This window comes from Pseudophryne corroboree, chromosome 2, assembly GCF_028390025.1.
Source record: "Pseudophryne corroboree isolate aPseCor3 chromosome 2, aPseCor3.hap2, whole genome shotgun sequence".
Taxonomy (NCBI): Eukaryota; Metazoa; Chordata; class Amphibia; order Anura; family Myobatrachidae; genus Pseudophryne; species Pseudophryne corroboree.
The window spans coordinates 415,106,660-415,128,790 of record NC_086445.1 but is presented as its reverse complement, the minus strand read 5'-3'; the positions used below and the strand labels follow the sequence as shown (position 1 = coordinate 415,128,790).

The 22,131-nt window shown below is 44.7% G+C and overlaps 1 protein-coding gene across 9 annotated transcripts in view; it reads left to right on the top strand.

Annotated features, from left to right (window-relative positions):
• DMD (dystrophin) overlaps positions 1 to 22,131 on the top strand; it is a 3,641,189-nt gene that overhangs the window by 1,319,688 nt on the left and 2,299,370 nt on the right. For all 9 annotated transcript variants that reach the window (XR_010221499.1, XM_063953479.1, XM_063953476.1 and 6 more), the window contains one exon: positions 8,642 to 8,821. Coding sequence is in view for 8 of the 9 variants with exons in the window: in XM_063953479.1 (XP_063809549.1) it covers positions 8,642 to 8,821 (180 nt within the window). In the remaining variant the exon portion in view is untranslated. The remainder of the gene's footprint in view (positions 1 to 8,641; positions 8,822 to 22,131) is intronic.

The window sequence follows — 22,131 nt, the reverse complement described above, 5'->3', positions numbered from 1 at the left end:
AAGATGAGATATACTGTATATGAGCAAAATTCTCACTGTCTTCCATAAATGTACCATGCACCGAAATCAGAAGTTAGATATAACTTTTTTTATGATTGTAAGGTCATCAGCTGTATACTGAAATACTTATCAACTCCACATCAACAACTAATTGTACAAAGGATGTGCAATATGTTTCTGGATGCACAAAAAGTATTATATTGAGTGAGCCTTACATTTTTCAAAGTACTCGCCAGGGGAGTCTACTGTATGCAAAGTTCCATGTACTCAAACCACTTGGTGAAGCAGCTGGACCAGTCCAAAGCAGGAATGTCTTCTATAGTACATGCTGGATGAAGGTCTCCACTGCAGCTTCCGGTGACTTAAAACAAATCCCACACATCTTGTGCTTGATATGTGGGAACATAAAGATGTTGCAGGGGACCAGGTCTGGACTGTACAGCAGATGACCCAGCTCCTGGATGCATTAATGGGCCAGCAAATCCCTCAATTTCCTGCACTTGCAGGAAGTTGCATTGTCATGACGGAGAAGAGCCCCACAAGCACAAGTTCTTGGATGGCACCTTGAAATTGTTTCCAGAACTTGAGGCAGGCATTGTTTGGCGTACCAGTCCCTTGTGACAGTGTGCTGCTGCACTAGTGGTATGGTAGTTACATGACCAGCCTTTGCCACAAAAACAGCCACCATCTGGCTAGCCACACTGCGCTCACGTTAGAACTTCTGTGGTGGTACACCTCCAACTGGGTTTCACTGGGCTGACTGTTGTTTAGACTTGAGGTCAAGACTGTAGATCCAGGATTCATCCCCAATGATGATCTCCCAGACAAAGTTTGTATGACCACCATCAAACCTAGCCAGCATGTTGTGGCACCAAGTTCCCTGAACTTGTGCTGTCAAGTGAGCTGATGGCAGAAATCTTGCTCAGACCAAGCTTTTCATAGAGTATCAAGCAGAAGGATCCTGATAAGATACCTATCTCCTTCTCTAACCGGGCAACAGTCATGCTGGCATCCATCTCACCTATGAGCTGCCTGGCAGCAACATTATCCTCTGTGATGGTGTATACAGGTCAGCTGCAGCCCTATCATCTTTGAGTTAATGTTTCCTGCACTAAAATTCTGCAAAACACTCAAACACAGTGGTTCAAGATGGTGCTTGCGCCCCCTAAGCAGCTTGCAACCAGTCAAAACGGTCCTGCTGTCACAGACTACACTTGTAAAAGATCATGGCTCTCCAGTGGCCTCTGTTGAGCTTCATAATGAGTTTGTGAAGTAAGGGAACATGCTGACTTCTTCAGTGTGCACTGCAGTGCTGCATAAAGTACAATATATATGGTTCTGTGCCTTGAAATTTCACAAGAGAGATTACAATTTACAACCAGATATTCAGATTTTGTCTACTTTACCTATGCACTGCACATCCAGAAACTTATTGCACACCCCTCATTTTAGTTCATGAAAAATGGAAACCAATAGTTCAGTACAGTATTATTTACAACATTGCATCCCTTCCTAGATGAGCTTCTCTGCTGCTAAGTTTTTTATTTTGTAATGTTTTTAAACACTGAATGTTCCCAATGGTAAAGACCTTGAGAAAGGTCTTTTGTTTAGGTTTGAAACATTGGTTTTCATTGTCCTCACCATTCTTTGTTTATTTTCCTTTTTTATATTTATGAAAACATTAATCAATTAACTGTGGAGCAGAGTGCCTTTTATTGGAACCAAATAGGAGGGGACTGCTTATATTTTGGTTTATTTTTCATTTATAGAAAACAGTGAAAACATTTCCCAAATAAAATCCCCCAAGGCCTCTCACACTGAGACTTTTCACACCTACACAGTAGGAATTGGCTTCTAACACCTTCCCAAAAGTCTGCCTATGCTAGGATAATTGATTAAATCAGCAGCTATTTTATTTATCACTTGCTTCAAATATACCCAATAGGTTATAGCAATAACTTTGTTCATAAACCCATTAGAATTTTGGATCAAATACCGATTGGGGGAAAACAAAACACAAAAAGGAAGAAAAAAAAAAACAAAAACAAAAAAACACTGCTTTCTCTCCCTCTCTCATCATCATATGCAGCTCAAACTCATAGTAATCTGTCATTGATGACCAAATGTATACATATTGCTCCAGCTTCATTCTTTCACTCCGCCCACCACGTTCTGCAGTTCCTATCACACCATCACAGGCTTCTATTCTCCAATCCCTTGGCATTTTAAAAAGAAAACACAGGCGCATTCGTGGGAAGCGAGCAGGCAGGAAACTTATTTCCCCCGGTAACCATCTACGTCCTTTGCCCACCTGCTCACCACCATACACAAAGAACAATCAAATAGAAGTAATACCCAAAAGACGGCCCTATGTTTGGAAGGACAGAACTGTCAACTCTCGCTTTGTGACCCCCATACCCAGAGCTCCTGCACTTAACATAAAGAAAACTGAAGGCCCTCTGGTATGCCCAATCAGGTCAGTCCTTTGTAATGCCAGATCTATAAGAAACAAGACTGCAACAATTGCTGACCTTATTGAATCTGCAGATCTAGCCTGTATTACAGAGACCTGGCTAGACGAAAATGCAGCACCTATATTGGAGGCTGCGGTACCAACAAACTACTCTGTCATCCACAACCCAAGACTGGACCGCAGGGGTGGCGGGGTGGCTATCTGCTTCAAAAAAGAACTTAAACTTAGGGTCCACCCTATTGAAATTACTCGCTCATTTGAGTGCATTGCTGCCCAGAGTTCGACAGGATTAGGTTTCAGAGTACTTCTCATCTACCGGCCACCTGGAGATGGAAAGATATTTCTACAAGAAATTGCAGACACTGTTGCTGGCCTGGTTCTGGAACATCAAAGATGGCTCATCCTCGGGGATTTCAATGCATGGGTGGATGATGAGCTCTCACGCCTTGGCCAAGACCTCCTGTGCACAATGAATGGTCTGGGCTTCACACAGATAATTCCCTCTGCCACACATAAAAGTGGTCACACTCTTGATCTTGTCTTTCAGATTGGATTAGAAGTCACTGACCTAAAAATAAACCCAGTCATCTGGTCAGACCACTACTCCCTCTGGTTCTCAGTTGCAACCCCTCAAATAAGATCTCTGCCCGTGGAGTTGACCAGGTACCGTCCAAGGAGGGGTATGACTCCCCAGGCTCTTGCAGCAAATATGGATCTCTCTGCTATACTGGGTGCCTGTGAAGATCCCTGTTCCCTAGTCCGTTATTATAATAGGGATGTTAAGGCTGCAATTGATATTATCGCCCCTGTGCGTATAAGACCTCGTAAACCACATCGTCAAGCTCCATGGTACGACAACAGTGTTAGTGAGCTCAAGAAAAGGGGGCGTAGACTGGAAAGACGATGGAGGAAGACTAACCTAGTGGATGACAAAATAAAACTAATAAAGCATAACGAAGAATATCAATCGACAATCACTCGCAAGAAATCACAGTTCCTGTCAAATGAGATCACAGCAGCAAACAATAGGCCAGCTCAACTTTTCCGCACAGTGGAGATGCTTTGCAAGCCAGCATGCCTGCAGACTGATGAGACCCTTTCCCAAGCAAGATGCAACGAGTTTGCAAACTTCTTTGCAGATAAAATATCCACCATCCGGGCTGGAATATCCACAGTGCCATCAAAGGAGAGCCAAACTACAAAGCCTGCCAATATAAGCTACCTGCCTTCATGGACCAGCTTTGACCCAGTGGATGTAAAGGACACTGCTGAAATTGCTCGGATTTTGCGTCCCACCACCTGTGGCCTGGACCCAGCCTCAACCAAGCTTCTAATAGGTTGTACGGATATAATCGGTCCTGTCTTTGCAAAAATTGTTCAATGCTCTTTGCAGACAGGCATTTTTCCTGGACCCCTAAAGGAAGCAATTGTTAGACCACTTCTTAAAAAACCTAATTTAGATCCCGACTGCATGTCCAACTACAGACCGGTATCAAACCTTCCTTTCCTAGGAAAGGTTATTGAGAAAGTGGTTGCAAATCAACTGGAAACTCGCCTGACAACCCATGATATTTATGATCCATTTCAATCAGGATTCAGGAGAAGACATAGCACTGAAACAGCCCTGGTGTGTGTGTTAAATGATCTTCTGATGGCAAAAGACAGAGGTGACTGTTCAATATTAATCCTTCTGGATCTCTCGGCAGCATTTGATACCGTGGACCACGGGCTTCTGATTGAGCGACTGATACACTTCTGTGGTCTGGATGGCACAGTCCTAAACTGGTTCAAATCATTTCTCACAGGCAGGTCACAGAGAGTATCATCTGGATTATACTCATCACCACCAGTGCCATTGCCATGTGGTGTCCCACAAGGTTCTATACTATCCCCCATGCTTTTTGCAGTATACATGCTCCCATTGGGCGAAATAATCAGGCGCCATGGCCTGGTCTACCACTGCTATGCAGATGATACACAACTGTACTTGTCCTTTGCTCCGGGCACTGATAACCCAGTAGCAACCCTGAATGGCTGTCTAGCTGAACTACAGGAGTGGATGAGCGCCAGTTGGCTGCGACTGAACCCGGATAAAACAGAGGTCCTTATAATACGACCGCAACATCAAAGGACAAGACTGCAGCATAGCCAACCAACTGGACTTACACTCGGGGATTCAGAATTACAGACCAGTGATCATGTGCGGAATCTTGGCGTTGTCCTGGATGATGGCTTGACACTTAAACATCAGATATCAGCCACAATCAAATCCTCATTCTTTCACCTGAGGAACATAGCCAGAATCAAGCACCTAATTCCCTCAGATGATATGCCAAAAGTCATACATGCATTTGTATCATCTCGATTAGACTACTGTAATGCCCTCTACCTTGGTCTACCAGCAAAAGAATTGCAACGCTTACAGCTGGTGCAAAACACAGCTGCCAGGCTGTTAACCAACCAGCCCCGTTCCAGCCACATAACACCCATCCTCTACTCCCTTCACTGGCTGCCTGTAAGATGGCGAATCCTCTTCAAGATTGGCTTACTGAGTTTCAAAGCATTACATGACCAAGGCCCAAGGTACCTGAAACAGCTTCTGATCCCATACTGCCCCACTCGATTACTGCGATCTGTAGATGAAGGACTTTTAGCAGTACCTAGAATCTACCGTAATTCATCTGGGGGTCGAGCTTTTAGTCATGCGGCTCCGACTCTATGGAACTCACTTCCCAGCACAGTGCGAGAGGCCCCAACTATAGAATCCTTCAAAAGTAGACTCAAGACTTTCCTGTTTACTCAAGCATTTCCATAGTGTCTCTTTTAGTATCTTCATGCTTCTGTATTTTATGAAAAATGTACTTCATTATTTTTCTGTACTATATTATGCTGTGTATCTGTTAAGCGCCTTGAGTCCTATTGGAGAAAGAGCGCTATATAAATAAAATTATTATTATTATTATTATGTGCGTTCCTCAAAGAACAGGTATTTTTTGACATGGAGGAAGTGACAACTATAGTTTTCCTGTGAAAGGAATGCATAAACTCCTATTTTATATAATTCAATTGGCAATAGCCTTGATCTGATGGATTCATGAATTCTTATTATTTAATCATAAAACAAGTTTACTGCACAAAATATATCTAGCAATGCTTGCTTTCATCTGCAACTTCTTTATGTACTCTTTGCAATTAGTACAAGATGAAGAACATGCAAAACAATGACTGAAAAATGATCAGCTCATCTTTGAATGCACTTTCAAGACACTTGATATATATTTGTTAACAAATATCAATGAACATGTGTACATATAAGCTTTATTGCAAGTCATTACATTACTTTAGTTATGATTAACAAGGTTATAATCACATTGGAGAGGAAACATCCCCATCCCCCCAACACCAAAAAGGGCAAAATATAAAATAGTGATAAAAATAAAGAAAATATTTACATTTTCAGGCATTTAACCTGATGAAAAGGGGATATGCAGTGTAATAATAGTGGACCTAAAGAGTCTGTGGTGGGATACACAGTATGGTATCAATATGGGTAGCATTCTAAAAATTCAATAAGAATAATTTAAGAAAATGATGTGATATGCACATTCGAGAAGGCTACAGGGATAACTAAAGAAGGAGTATTTTTTCAATTCACCGTCTAAGATTGTAACATCACAAAAATTATTCTCTTTTAGAGAAGCACTATTCCCAAATTGCTTTGCATTAATGAGATAGTAGTGTCACTAAAATATAAATATACAAACAGTGCTTAAACTTTTTTACGTTTGATTAATTCATGAGCCATAAAATAATTGTTTCTCTAAAGGCATTAGATGCAGATTAGAGTAATAGATTGCTCTTATGGTACAGTGTGTGTATATAATGATTGTAGTTGTTACGGAGTGCAATGTTGATTTTTCATACACAAAACTGACTTTTTAACATATTGTGTTGTCAAGTAATGGATGGCACAAAATTAAACTTTTAGTAAAAAGTATATAGTATTTAAAAACAGTACTGGTCTGGACCCATACTGTACTTCGGGGTGGGGAGGGTGTGGCAATGGCAGCCTTTTCCCAAATGGTGGCATGTTGCCTCCATTTTGGGTGGAGTGCTGAGAACAGGATCTCTGTCAGAAGATCCTGGCCTCGTAACCCTATGGGTCACAAATCTATATGATGGTGTCAAAGGCAGGGCCGGCTCCAGGCCTACTAGCACCCTGAGCGAGAAAATTTCAAAGCGCCCCCTCCCATACTGTATGCATGCTCATAAGGTGCGCGCGCTCCTGAAAAAGTGGGCGTGGTCTCCTGGGAAAGTGGGTGGGGCCTCACACCTTCATATTATCAAACTATAAATAAATATATTTTCACACCCCCTCTATGCACACAATTAGCAGCCTTACACATAACAGTTACAGTAGTGTTACTTACACACAATGTCTCCAGTATAGTGCCAGTTATACATAATGTCTACAGTAGTGCAGTGCCAGATAGACATGACATACCCCCCAGCAGTGCCAGCTACACATGACATGCCCCCAGCAGTGCCAGCTACACATGACATGCCCCCCAGCAGTGCCAGATGCACGACATGCCCCCCAGCAGTGCCAGCTACACATGACATGTCCCCCAGCAGTGCCAGATAGACATGACATGCCCCGCAGCAGTGCCAGCTACACATGACATGCCCCCCAGCAGTGCCAGATACATAAATGCCCCCACTGCCAGATACATAAATGACCCCACAGTGTCAGATACATAAATGTCCACACAGTGCCAGATATGCCCCCACAGTGCCAGATACATTAAATGCCCCCCACAGTGCCAGATACATTAATGCCCCCCACAGTGCCAGATAAATGCCCCCACAGTGCCAGATACATTAATGCCTCCACAGTGCCAGAGACATTAATGCCCCCCACAGTGCCAGATATGCCCCCACAGTCCTAGATAGATAAATGACCCCACAGTGTCAGATATGCCCCACAGTGCCAGATATGCCCCCACAGTGCCAGATACATTAATGCCCCCACAGTGCCAGAAATGCCCTCACAGTGCCAGATACATTAATGCCCCCACAGTGCAAGATACATAAATGACCCCACAGTGCCAGATACATAAATGACCACACAGTGCCAGATATGCCCCCACAGTGCCAGATACATTAATGCCCCCCACAGTGCCAGATAGATAAATGTCCCCCACAGTGCCAGATAGATAAATGCCCCCACAGTGCCAGATAGATAAATGCCCCCCACAGTGCCAGATATGCCTCCACAGTGCCAGATATATTAATGCCCCCACAGTGCCAGAAATCCTCCCACAGTGCCAGATACATTAATGCCCCCAACAGTGCCAGATACATTAATGCCCCCCACAGTGCCAGACAAATGCCCCCACAGTGCCAGATACATTAATGCCCCACACAGTGCCAGATAAATGCCCCCACAGTGCCAGATAAATGCCCCCACAGTGCCAGATACATTAATGTCCCTCACAGTGCTACATATGCCCCCAGAGTACCTGCTGTGCCGACTATGAGGGAGGGGGAGTGCTGCTTCAGATCTGTGCGCGCTGTCTGTGCGAGCCGGTGCCTGAAAGTCAACTGTGCGTGCTGTGCGGTGCCGGTGTCTGACATCAGATGCTGGCGCCGCATAGCGCACACAGATCACTTTACAGACAGGAGGCGGCGCAGGATACAGGACAGGGCCAGCTCCAGGCTCCGACATGGCGGCGCCCTTTAAGGGTGGCACCCCGCACGGCCGCTCGAGTCGAACATGCCTTGAGCCAGCCCTGGTCAAAGGTGAGCAGATGCTGCATCCTAGAACGCAGAACTGGATCACAAATGTATACAGGAGGGGTCTGCATATATCAGACACATCCAGCTACATTACCATATTAGTGCATCGCTGCTGCGTCCAAGTAAAAAGCAGCTATACACCCTCCAACCACATATGAATTAGACCCTTTGTTAGGTGCTGTGGAACCCTTGTGGTGCTGTATAAATAATTATAATAAGAATGCTAAGAATAATAATAATAAATGGTATATTTATTTTATGGCTGAACTTTGTCTGAAAAATTTTAATATTCTACATTTAGCAACATTTAGCAATTTGAATTAATAATATGGATGTAATTCATAACAAAATATATTTTATTTTTAACAGATTTTAAAGGGAGAATTAGAAATTAAAAAGAAGACAATGGATAATCTCTATTCACTCAGTCAAGATCTCGTTTCCTCATTGAAAAATAAGGCAGTGTCACAAAAAAATGATGCAAGGCTGGAGAACTTTGCTCAGAGGTGGGATGATCTTGTGCAGAAGCTAGAGAGCTGTACCATGAAGGTAGGTGTTGTGGCTATACCTAAATTATATAAACAAATTACAAAAAAATGTCCCCCCCAATTACTTTTCGTGTCTACAACGGATTGTAATTTCTTGTCAAAACATTCTTCCTTCATTTTGGTTTACATCACTCCTCTCCTGAAGCCTTTGTCTTGCTTTGGAATCTGAGACTGCGCACATTGGCAGTGTCAGATTCTTTGGAAGAGTCTTTTGAAACTGTGAAAGTCTCCTCTGGTATTCCCAGGATGTAAATTGCAGGGACAACAGTTAGTGACTTAAAAGTTATTGCTCTACATTCTGGAGTCATTAAATATTTAACACTAATTTAACTACAGTTGAGGATTTTTGTTTATCGCCTCAGGCACTGCTCTGAGATCTACACATGCTAATGCTCTTTTATCCAGAAACACATTATCCAGAAAAATGCACACAAATACATAAATGTTATGCACACAACCTGCTCTTATTGAAAGAAGCTCTGCTCAACAATGTAACTATGGAAATGTATGTATAACTTATAAACAAAGATTTATCTAACCTGTTACAAATTAAGCTGGGTACACACTGAGCGATATATCGTTCATACAATTGAACGGCCTAAATATTGCGAGCGGGTCAGCAGGTGGGTACAAACGATATGTCTGTGAACGAGTATGCAGCATAACCCATGCCTGCTATGTGTATTGGCAGTCAGCTGACCATCCATACACTTGCAGCAGGAACTGCTGATACAGCTTGGTGGGCAAATTCAAATGCCCGCCCAGCTGTGACACCAAAACAACATATTGAGTGGCTGATTGGTAAGTGTGTATTGGATTGGCTGCTCTGTATTAACTGGATTGGCTGCTCTGTCGGCGCAACCTCAGGTCCATAGATGTGTCATCATAGTGTGTACCTAGCATTAATCAGCCCCTATAGGTGGTAAATGTTTATGTAACATCCTGTACAGAGAGTTGTGTGGCCACACCCCACAGTGACCAGGGGAAACAAAAATCACCAGGGGGGTGCAGTCAAGCTATTAACATTGTGGTACGCTAGTTGACAGTTGGAGAGAGACATAAGAAACATGGAACCAGAAGGCTAAGAGGGCCCTGTACTCCCCCAGCAATCTAGGGTTGGGTCATGGCACCTATCATGAGGGGACCTAAGTCAGTACATGATTATACAAGGTATTTAGACATTCCAATGTGGAATTAACATTAAAGCTTGGAGAGAAACAAAAGTTCCCCCCCATGTCAGAGAGTGACATGTTGCTGAAAGTGGCTGAGTACCTATGCACAATATTGCCTAGTCACCAGTGATGGTAAGTCACTGATGGGACCGTTGGGTCAGCAGTATAGGCCCCCGGGCAAATCAATGCACTGGGGGCTCTACCTATCCTCCACTGGTAGGGGTGGGTGGTGCTATCAGTGGCAGCTTTGATGTCCCACAGGTGATAGGGGATGTTCTGTCTTCCACTCATCATGTAGGACCTGGAGCAGTAATTTCTGCTAATTACTCCATTACTGCACATATGGTGGAAGATGGGGCAGGAGGGAAAACACTAAACTGTAGAAGGGGGCATTGGGCTGAATGAACGGGGCCCGATACATGACTTCCAAGTGGTATGGGGTGTTTAATACACAGGAGAAGGGTGGGATAGTGGAGTGGGCTTAATATTCAGCATTTTTTGGTGGAAGGGCAGTTTGCTTGACTGCAGATATCTCCAATTCCTGGAAATAGATATCTTAGCTTTCAATGGGATAACAAATAGAGAGTCCCATCTTTCAGGATGTACTGGGGACTTGGGGATCAGAGTTTGGGGAGGAAGAGCAATCTAACCACAAAAATATAAAACTGCATACCAGGCATGTGGAGCTGGAGCAGAAACCAGCTGCTGGAAGGCTGATATCTCTGGTTCTGGGAATAGTGGAGATAAGCTGCCAATGTCCACCGAAAGGGGAGAGTCACAGTTTTTGGAGAATACCCTCAGAAAAACTCTAAATCTGGTACCCCTGGAAATAGGGGACCCCCAGCTATCAACCTAGGGCCCTTATACTCCTTGGGCTCAGGGGCAACTGCCCATTGATCCCAAGTGAAAAGACAGCCCTGTGTTGAGTGACAGAATCTGTTGTAGCAATAACAAAGAGCTGATGTTCAAATATTATACGTCAAGGATATTTAATATGCGACCCTCCAATTGTTGTGGAACTACACATTCCTGCTTGACTTGGCAAAGTTTTAGAATGCCCTGATAGCAAAATTCTGTGGGTTGTTTAGTTGCACAACAGAGGGAGGGCCATATGTTATACACATGTTATACGTGGTATTTAATGACATGTTGATCAGCATTTTGAAAGAGAGCAGAGAAAGGACGAAATATAGGTTTCACTTCAGCAACCTAAATCATGTGATGACAAAAGAACAAATAAGGAGTTTATTGTGTGATAAGAGATGGTCTGACACCCAACTTATTTCTACAATGTCTTGTGTACAGCATTCTATGTCTGCGACAACGGTTTTGCCTTTAATTCTCAAGCACACAGTAACTGACCTGACTTTTGTGACACTTATGACTTTGTCTCCTATCCCCCTTATATTGACTGACTCACACAGCTTTAAAGACTTGATCTAACTTTCATTACAGCTAAAGTGTCTTGTGGCTCCTGATTATGTACTAGCAGCCCTTGCAGTAGCTGTCTGCTAAATTTTTTGCTGACTGATACCCACGAGTAAGTGATGAAGTGCCACTTAATTCACTTAATCTGCACTATTAGGCTTTATGCCCCAGCTTGTGACATTTGAAACATATGGGGCCGGATGTAATGAAGTCCGAGTTGGCTGGAGGTGTGGGGTTCCCGACTGAACTCTGACTTTTTTTAAATGGTTTTGCCTTGTACATGATTGCCTCTTTAAAACACCATCAGAGTTCAGCCGGGAACCCACAACTCTGGCCAACTTGGACTTCAATACATATGGCCCGTGTACTTTGGATTTTTGTGCTTTGTACTTTTTGACAGAAAAACACAATTCTCAGCATTAATTTCTAAGGTGCCAATTTATCACCATCTACTTCTGAGGATGCGGATGTGATGTGATAAAATCGTCCCAATCTGCAGTGTGATTATTGAATACATCACATGGATGTATCTATAATCTCATGTAGGGATAGAGCTTGCAAGAAAACGCTATCCCTGCAAATGAACTTCGCAGCATTATTGGGGCCTTTTTCATGATAAATACCCTGAGTATGTGCTGAGCATGCACTGCCACCAAGAACACAGCGACTACCACTGCCGGACACCTCCCAGTAGTGACAACCCCCTTGCACTCCGTGACCACCCCACCACTCTTCGTACTCTCCTGCACTAATGTGTTCAGTGCTCCTGGAGGGCTGCCGGTCATCATATCCTCTTCCTGCTTTGATCCCCAGTCAGTAAAGTGAGCTGCCGCTTTGCAGCATCACTTTACTGCACCAGGGGTCATTCAGCAACACATGAGTACCTGATGACTGGAAGCCATCACCGGAGCACCAATCACTGGCCCTGGATGCTGGTACGTATGATTTTTTTTATTAACACAGTGATCGGCTTGTGTGTCCATCGGACACACGCAGCTGATCACACTAGCTGGGACCCTGCACAGTTTTCTCAGTCTGCGGGCAGAGAATGCTGTTGAGGAGAACTAGGTGCGCAGTGAGCACTGTGATTATGCTTTCTGAAAATGGCGTAATTATCACATGGCTCACTGCGTGTATTTTTACATTTTTTTTATTAGTAAATTCGGCCAGAACGATTTTCACATTATACAGTAAGTATGGGAAATGTGATCTGGTTACTTAAAATAAAAAGAGAATTAAAGGGTTTGGAGCTGGGTTTTTTTTCCAAAAACTGCTCCGAAAGCCCTTTAATACATTCAGGTGATACTAAAATAATGTGAAAAGGGTGTGTAAAATAATGTGTCTTAAAGCCACCCACATATCATATACAGTTATCTTCCCCATAGCTCTGTTTACTATTCTGAACTTGGACAATCACCAGGCTTGCTGGTATCCATCCATTGCTTTTCCCACTTTAACCACATTTCAATGCAATTTCTATGTAGCATAATTTTCTGAACCGGTCAGCTTCTCAAAGCTCATGCTGGTCCCTGCACTGTACATTTTCATACAGGAGAATACGGGATTTTCTGTACTCATTTAGATCCGTTTAATCCATGTCACTTTAGCCAGTATTCTTGGTATTAGCTGTCTTCACATCGGGGTGTCTCGACTTTGGCAGCAGGAGTTATGCATGATGGCGTCCCGGGTTCAAAACCAGTTTACGTATTGCTGGTCTGGGTACTGGGCCCATATCCTATTACCAGAGTTAAAAGAATTGGTCCATCAGCACTCTGGATCTTAAGAGTACTGAAGTGCTGGTGTGTGAGTGCAGCAGTTGGCAACTTAAACAGGTTTAAGGTTTATTAACCAAGTGGATTCCAGGTGGCATTAAGTAAGGGTTAAACAAGTAAAAGCTATATTTGTATGCTAAATGCTGCCTTGAGCAATTGAAGTATGCAACATATTGTAATGAAGCCTATACCCTGCTGATGTGTAAGTCTTGTGTGGCTCTGTAACTGGAGAGAGTCTCAGAGGCACATCCATGTGGTATGGATACCAATGTAGCAGTAGGCGATGAGAAGCTGTGGAGTTCAGACCTCCTGACAAAGCTGCAGCAGCTCCTAGTGACTGCTGGCTCTTGCCTAATGGATGTAAGCATTGATGAGCACTCCTCATCCAACAACCTCTCCAGCCTACTCACAGCTCCACTGCTGTAACTTAATGGTTCAGTGGAGAAAGAAAGAAAGAAAGGTAGACAGAGTGATAGATTGTGCAGATGATGGGATAGATGGAACTTAGGCGTTACTGTACTAATGTAATACAAGAAACTGTGAGTGCTTTGGATGGGTATTATTATTATTATAGGAGAGAGAGAGAAAAAACAGAAAAAAAAACCCACAGGCAATTTCTAATAAAACTGTCCTGCATACAATTCTAGTACACAAATTGCTGACTGCATAAATGACAGACCCATAAATAAAGATACCCGAGCTGAGTATGTCCTTTTTTATTACAAAGAAATAGCCAAGCTCACATACATGCTGACTTTATGTAGCTTGTGTAGATAAATAGATTTTCAGTATGGTTATTTATAAAACAGAAAATATGCTAACACACAGAGATGAATCTTTACAGCAGAAGCACCATTTTGGCCTTTGTGTGAATACATAGGTGTATTTCCTTCTCTGTGTATTTCAGTAGTGCCTTTGTGCTGTGCTTGGTGCAACTGTTTGTGGGATTGAGATTCAAAAAAGAGACTGTTTATACAGTAGCGCAGAGGGGTGGGGGTGGGGGATGGGTACTAATTATCCAGGCCCAGGCTTGTTGGAGGGGTTCAGCAGGGGCCTGGATAAGCTGTATTGTCCTCCTGTGTGGCCGCTGGTCCTGATTCCTGATGGTTTATGTACAAATATGATGGTTACAGGTCTGTGCAGGTGCAAGACCCATTCTGCACCCGGCGGCGCTGTTTAAAACGTGGGGGTGTCGCTCCTCTTTTGAAGGCGTGATGTGACGGCGCAGACATACCGGACCAGGGTTCCAGATTTGGCAGCAGCCTGAGTAAGTTCAGCTTACGCAGGCTGACCACTGCATAAACCGCCACAAATCACAACCAGTGGAAACAGGAGGCATCTATCTCCTACAGATGCCTCCTGCTGCATTAGAATGTTGTGGCTGTGCAATTCCATCCAAACACGAATTAGGCATTGAGGCAGGGAGGAGGGAACATGAGGGCAGGAGATGTGTGCACTCAGTAGTAAGTCTCCCGCAATAGGTGATGGTTGTTGTGCATACTACAGAGCAGCTGATTGGTTGCCATGGGTAACTTCTCCACTGGCTCACTTCTCCACTCTTTCCACTGCTTAGTACTGTACATTACCCCCTTACTCCTGAGTGCTACCCCACTCCCACCCTAACATCCCCTACTCCCTTCTGTCCTGTGGGTACAGCAGCTGCTGAGGGGGACAAATGTCCTCCAGTGCAGCCACTGGTGCCCCCTGAGTGTCCCCTGGCAAACCCTTTGTAGAGCACACATAGAATTTATTAAAATTTTTAAGAGGGGCCATTGCCACTCCTCTGCTGGATTGGTGAGGCTGCTCTCTATGGCACTTTGTCTATGCTAGTAAAAAAAAAAAAAAAAACGTGAGTTCAAAGTAGAGATGAGCGGGTTCGGTTTCTCTGAATCCGAACCCGCCAGAACTTCATGTTTTTTTTCACGGGTCCGAGCGACTCGGATCTTCCCGCCTTGCTCGGTTAACCCGAGCGCGCCCGAACGTCATCATGACGCTGTCGGATTCTCGCGAGGCTCGGATTCTATCGCGAGACTCGGATTCTATATAAGGAGCCGCGCGTCGCCGCCATTTTCACACGTGCATTGAGATTGATAGGGAGAGGACGTGGCTGGCGTCCTCTCCGTTTAGAATAGATTAGAGAGACACTTGATTTACTAATTTTGGGGAGCATTAGGAGTACTCAGTACAGTGCAGAGTTTTGATGATAGTGACCACCAGTTTTATTTATAATCCGTTCTCTGCCTGAAAAAAGCGATACACAGCACACAGTGACTCAGTCACATACCATATCTGTGTGCACTGCTCAGGCTCAGGCCAGTGTGCTGCATCATCTATTATCATAATATCTATATATAATATTATATATATCTGTCTGACTGCTCAGCTCACACAGCTTATAATTGTGGGGGAGACTGGGGAGCACTACTGCAGTGCCAGTTATAGGTTATAGCAGGAGCCAGGAGTACATAATATATTATATAGTGAGTGACCACCAGACACACAGTGCAGTTTATTTAATATATCCGTTCTCTGCCTGAAAAAAGCGATACACACAGTGACTCAGTCAGTCACATACCATATCTGTGTGCACTGCTCAGGCTCAGGCCAGTGTGCTGCATCATCTATATATATTATATATCTGTCTGACTGCTCAGCTCACACAGCTTATAATTGTGGGGGAGACTGGGGAGCACTACTGCAGTGCCAGTTATAGGTTATAGCAGGAGCCAGGAGTACATAATATTATATTAAAATTAAACAGTGCACACTTTTGCTGCAGGAGTGCCACTGCCAGTGTGACTAGTGACCAGTGACCTGACCACCAGTATATATAATATTAGTAGTATACTATCTCTTTATCAACCAGTCTATATTAGCAGCAGACACAGTACAGTGCGGTAGTTCACGGCTGTGGCTACCTCTGTGTCGGCACTCGGCAGCCCGTCCATAATTGTATATACCACCTAACCGTGGTTTTTTTTTCTTTCTTTATACATACATACTAGTTACGAGTATACTATCTCTTTATCAACCAGTCTATATTAGCAGCAGACACAGTACAGTGCGGTAGTTCACGGCTGTGGCTACCTCTGTGTCGGCACTCGGCAGCCCGTCCATAATTGTATATACCACCTAACCGTGGTTTTTTTTTCTTTCTTTATACATACATACTAGTTACGAGTATACTATCTCTTTATCAACCAGTCTATATATTAGCAGCAGACACAGTACAGTGCGGTAGTTCACGGCTGTGGCTACCTCTGTGTCGGCACTCGGCAGCCCGTCCATAATTGTATATACCACCTAACCGTGGTTTTTTTTTCTTTCTTTATACATACATACTAGTTACGAGTATACTATCTCTTTATCAACCAGTCTATATTAGCAGCAGACACAGTACAGTGCGGTAGTTCACGGCTGTGGCTACCTCTGTGTCGGCACTCGGCAGCCCGTCCATAATTGTATATACCACCTAACCGTGGTTTTTTTTTCTTTCTTTATACATACATACTAGTTACGAGTATACTATCTCTTTATCAACCAGACTATATATTAGCAGCAGACACAGTACAGTGCGGTAGTTCACGGCTGTGGCTACCTCTGTGTCGGCACTCGGCAGCCCGTCCATAATTGTATATACCACCTAACCGTGGTTTTTTTTTCTTTCTTTATACATACATACTAGTTACGAGTATACTATCTCTTTATCAACCAGTCTATATTAGCAGCAGACACAGTACAGTGCGGTAGTTCACGGCTGTGGCTACCTCTGTGTCGGCACTCGGCAGCCCGTCCATAATTGTATATACCACCTAACCGTGGTTTTTTTTTCTTTCTTTATACATACATACTAGTTACGAGTATACTATCTCTTTATCAACCAGTCTATATATTAGCAGCAGACACAGTACAGTGCGGTAGTTCACGGCTGTGGCTACCTCTGTGTCGGCACTCGGCAGCCCGTCCATAATTGTATATACCACCTAACCGTGGTTTTTTTTTCTTTCTTTATACATACATACTAGTTACGAGTATACTATCTCTTTATCAACCAGTCTATATTAGCAGCAGACACAGTACAGTGCGGTAGTTCACGGCTGTGGCTACCTCTGTGTCGGCACTCGGCAGCCCGTCCATAATTGTATATACCACCTAACCGTGGTTTTTTTTTCTTTCTTTATACATACATACTAGTTACGAGTATACTATCTCTTTATCAACCAGTCTATATATTAGCAGCAGACACAGTACAGTGCGGTAGTTCACGGCTGTGGCTACCTCTGTGTCGGCACTCGTCAGCCCGTCCATAATTGTATATACCACCTAACCGTGGTTTTTTTTTCTTTCTTTATACATACATACTAGTTACGAGTATACTATCTCTTTATCAACCAGTCTATATATTAGCAGCAGACACAGTACAGTGCGGTAGTTCACGGCTGTGGCTACCTCTGTGTCGGCACTCGGCAGCCCGTCCATAATTGTATATACCACCTAACCGTGGTTTTTTTTCTTTCTTTATACATACATACTAGTTACGAGTATACTATCTCTTTATCAACCAGTCTATATATTAGCAGCAGACACAGTACAGTGCGGTAGTTCACGGCTGTGGCTACCTCTGTGTCGGCACTCGGCAGCCCGTCCATAATTGTATACTAGTATCCAATCCATCCATCTCCATTGTTTACCTGAGGTGCCTTTTAGTTGTGCCTATTAAAATATGGAGAACAAAAATGTTGAGGTTCCAAAATTAGGGAAAGATCAAGATCCACTTCCACCTCATGCTGAAGCTGCTGCCACTAGTCATGGCCGAGACGATGAAATGCCAGCAACGTCGTCTGCCAAGGCCGATGCCCAATGTCATAGTACAGAGCATGTCAAATCCAAAACACCAAATATCAGTAAAAAAAGGACTCCAAAACCTAAAATAAAATTGTCGGAGGAGAAGCGTAAACTTGCCAATATGCCATTTACCACACGGAGTGGCAAGGAACGGCTGAGGCCCTGGCCTATGTTCATGGCTAGTGGTTCAGCTTCACATGAGGATGGAAGCACTCAGCCTCTCGCTAGAAAAATGAAAAGACTCAAGCTGGCAAAAGCAGCACAGCAAAGAACTGTGCATTCTTCGAAATCCCAAATCCACAAGGAGAGTCCAATTGTGTCGGTTGCGATGCCTGACCTTCCCAACACTGGACGTGAAGAGCATGCGCCTTCCACCATTTGCACGCCCCCTGCAAGTGCTGGAAGGAGCACCCGCAGTCCAGTTCCTGATAGTCAGATTGAAGATGTCAGTGTTGAAGTACACCAGGATGAGGAGGATATGGGTGTTGCTGGCGCTGGGGAGGAAATTGACCAGGAGGATTCTGATGGTGAGGTGGTTTGTTTAAGTCAGGCACCCGGGGAGACACCTGTTGTCCGTGGGAGGAATATGGCCGTTGACATGCCAGGTGAAAATACCAAAAAAATCAGCTCTTCGGTGTGGAGGTATTTCACCAGAAATGCAGACAACAGGTGTCAAGCCGTGTGTTCCCTTTGTCAAGCTGTAATAAGTAGGGGTAAGGACGTTAACCACCTCGGAACATCCTCCCTTATACGTCACCTGCAGCGCATTCATAATAAGTCAGTGACAAGTTCAAAAACTTTGGGTGACAGCGGAAGCAGTCCACTGACCAGTAAATCCCTTCCTCTTGTAACCAAGCTCACGCAAACCACCCCACCAACTCCCTCAGTGTCAATTTCCTCCTTCCCCAGGAATGCCAATAGTCCTGCAGGCCATGTCACTGGCAATTCTGACGAGTCCTCTCCTGCCTGGGATTCCTCCGATGCATCCTTGCGTGTAACGCCTACTGCTGCTGGCGCTGCTGTTGTTGCCGCTGGGAGTCGATGGTCATCCCAGAGGGGAAGTCGTAAGCCCACTTGTACTACTTCCAGTAAGCAATTGACTGTTCAACAGTCCTTTGCGAGGAAGATGAAATATCACAGCAGTCATCCTACTGCAAAGCGGATAACTGAGTCCTTGACAACTATGTTGGTGTTAGACGTGCGTCCGGTATCCGCCGTTAGTTCACAGGGAACTAGACAATTTATTGAGGCAGTGTGCCCCCGTTACCAAATACCATCTAGGTTCCACTTCTCTAGGCAGGCGATACCGAGAATGTACACGGACGTCAGAAAAAGACTCACCAGTGTCCTAAAAAATGCAGTTGTACCCAATGTCCACTTAACCACGGACATGTGGACAAGTGGAGCAGGGCAGGGTCAGGACTATATGACTGTGACAGCCCACTGGGTAGATGTATGGACTCCCGCCGCAAGAACAGCAGCGGCGGCACCAGTAGCAGCATCTCGCAAACGCCAACTCTTTCCTAGGCAGGCTACACTTTGTATCACCGCTTTCCAGAATACACACACAGCTGAAAACCTCTTACGGCAACTGAGGAAGATCATCGCGGAATGGCTTACCCCAATTGGACTCTCCTGTGGATTTGTGGCATCGGACAACGCCAGCAATATTGTGTGTGCATTAAATATGGGCAAATTCCAGCACGTCCCATGTTTTGCACATACCTTGAATTTGGTGGTGCAGAATTTTTTAAAAAACGACAGGGGCGTGCAAGAGATGCTGTCGGTGGCCAGAAAAATTGCGGGACACTTTCGGCGTACAGGCACCACGTACAGAAGACTGGAGCACCACCAAAAACTACTGAACCTGCCCTGCCATCATCTGAAGCAAGAAGTGGTAACGAGGTGGAATTCAACCCTCTATATGCTTCAGAGGTTGGAGGAGCAGCAAAAGGCCATTCAAGCCTATACAATTGAGCACGATATAGGAGGTGGAATGCACCTGTCTCAAGTGCAGTGGAGAATGATTTCAACGTTGTGCAAGGTTCTGATGCCCTTTGAACTTGCCACACGTGAAGTCAGTTCAGACACTGCCAGCCTGAGTCAGGTCATTCCCCTCATCAGGCTTTTGCAGAAGAAGCTGGAGGCATTGAAGAAGGAGCTAAAAGGAGCGATTCCGCTAGGCATGTGGGACTTGTGGATGCAGCCCTTAATTCGCTTAACAAGGATTCACGGGTGGTCAATCTGTTGAAATCAGAGCACTACATTTTGGCCACCGTGCTCGATCCTAGATTTAAAGCCTACCTTGGATCTCTCTTTCCGGCAGACACAGGTCTGCTGGGGTTGAAAGACCTGCTGGTGACAAAATTGTCAAGTCAAGCGGAACGCGACCTGTCAACATCTCCTCCTTCACATTCTCCCGCAACTGGGGGTGCGAGGAAAAGGCTCAGAATTCCGAGCCCACCCGCTGGCGGTGATGCAGGGCAGTCTGGAGCGACTGCTGATGCTGACATCTGGTCCGGACTGAAGGACCTGACAACGATTACGGACATGTCGTCTACTGTCACTGCATATGATTCTCTCAACATTGATAGAATGGTGGAGGATTATATGAGTGACCGCATCCAAGTAGGCACGTCACACAGTCCGTACTTATACTGGCAGGAAAAAGAGGCAATTTGGAGGCCCTTGCACAAACTGGCTTTATTCTACCTAAGTTGCCCTCCCACAAGTGTGTACTCCGAAAGAGTGTTTAGTGCCGCCGCTCACCTTGTCAGCAATCGGCGTACGAGGTTACATCCAGAAAATGTGGAGAAGATGATGTTCATTAAAATGAATTATAATCAATTCCTCCGCGGAGACATTGACCAGCAGCAATTGCCTCCACAAAGTACACAGGGAGCTGAGATGGTGGATTCCAGTGGGGACGAATTGATAATCTGTGAGGAGGGGGATGTACACGGTGATATATCGGAGGGTGAAGATGAGGTGGACATCTTGCCTCTGTAGAGCCAGTTTGTGCAAGGAGAGATTAATTGCTTCTTTTTTGGGGGGGGTCCAAACCAACCCGTCATATCAGTCACAGTCGTGTGGCAGACCCTGTCACTGAAATGATGGGTTGGTTAAAGTGTGCATGTCCTGTTTTGTTTATACAACATAAGGGTGGGTGGGAGGGCCCAAGGACAATTCCATCTTGCACCTCTTTTTTCTTTTCTTTTTCTTTGCATCATGTGCTGATTGGGGAGGGTTTTTTGGAAGGGACATCCTGCGTGACACTGCAGTGCCACTCCTAGATGGGCCCGGTGTTTGTGTCGGCCACTAGGGTCGCTAATCTTACTCACACAGCTACCTCATTGCGCCTCTTTTTTTCTTTGCGTCATGTGCTGTTTGGGGAGGGTTTTTTGGAAGGGACATCCTGCGTGACACTGCAGTGCCACTCCTAGATGGGCCCGGTGTTTGTGTCGGCCACTAGGGTCGCTAATCTTACTCACACAGCTACCTCATTGCGCCTCTTTTTTTCTTTGCGTCATGTGCTGTTTGGGGAGGGTTTTTTGGAAGGGCCATCCTGCGTGACACTGCAGTGCCACTCCTAGATGGGCCCGGTGTTTGTGTCGGCCACTAGGGTCGCTAATCTTACTCACACAGCTACCTCATTGCGCCTCTTTTTTTCTTTGCGTCATGTGCTGTTTGGGGAGGGTTTTTTGGAAGGGACATCCTGCGTGACACTGCAGTGCCACTCCTAGATGGGCCCGGTGTTTGTGTCGGCCACTAGGGTCGCTTATCTTACTCACACAGCGACCTCGGTGCAAATTTTAGGACTAAAAATAATATTGTGAGGTGTGAGGTATTCAGAATAGACTGAAAATGAGTGTAAATTATGGTTTTTGAGGTTAATAATACTTTGGGATCAAAATGACCCCCAAATTCTATGATTTAAGCTGTTTTTTAGTGTTTTTTGAAAAAAACACCCGAATCCAAAACACACCCGAATCCGACAAAAAAAATTCGGTGAGGTTTTGCCAAAACGCGTTCGAACCCAAAACACGGCCGCGGAACCGAACCCAAAACCAAAACACAAAACCCGAAAAATTTCA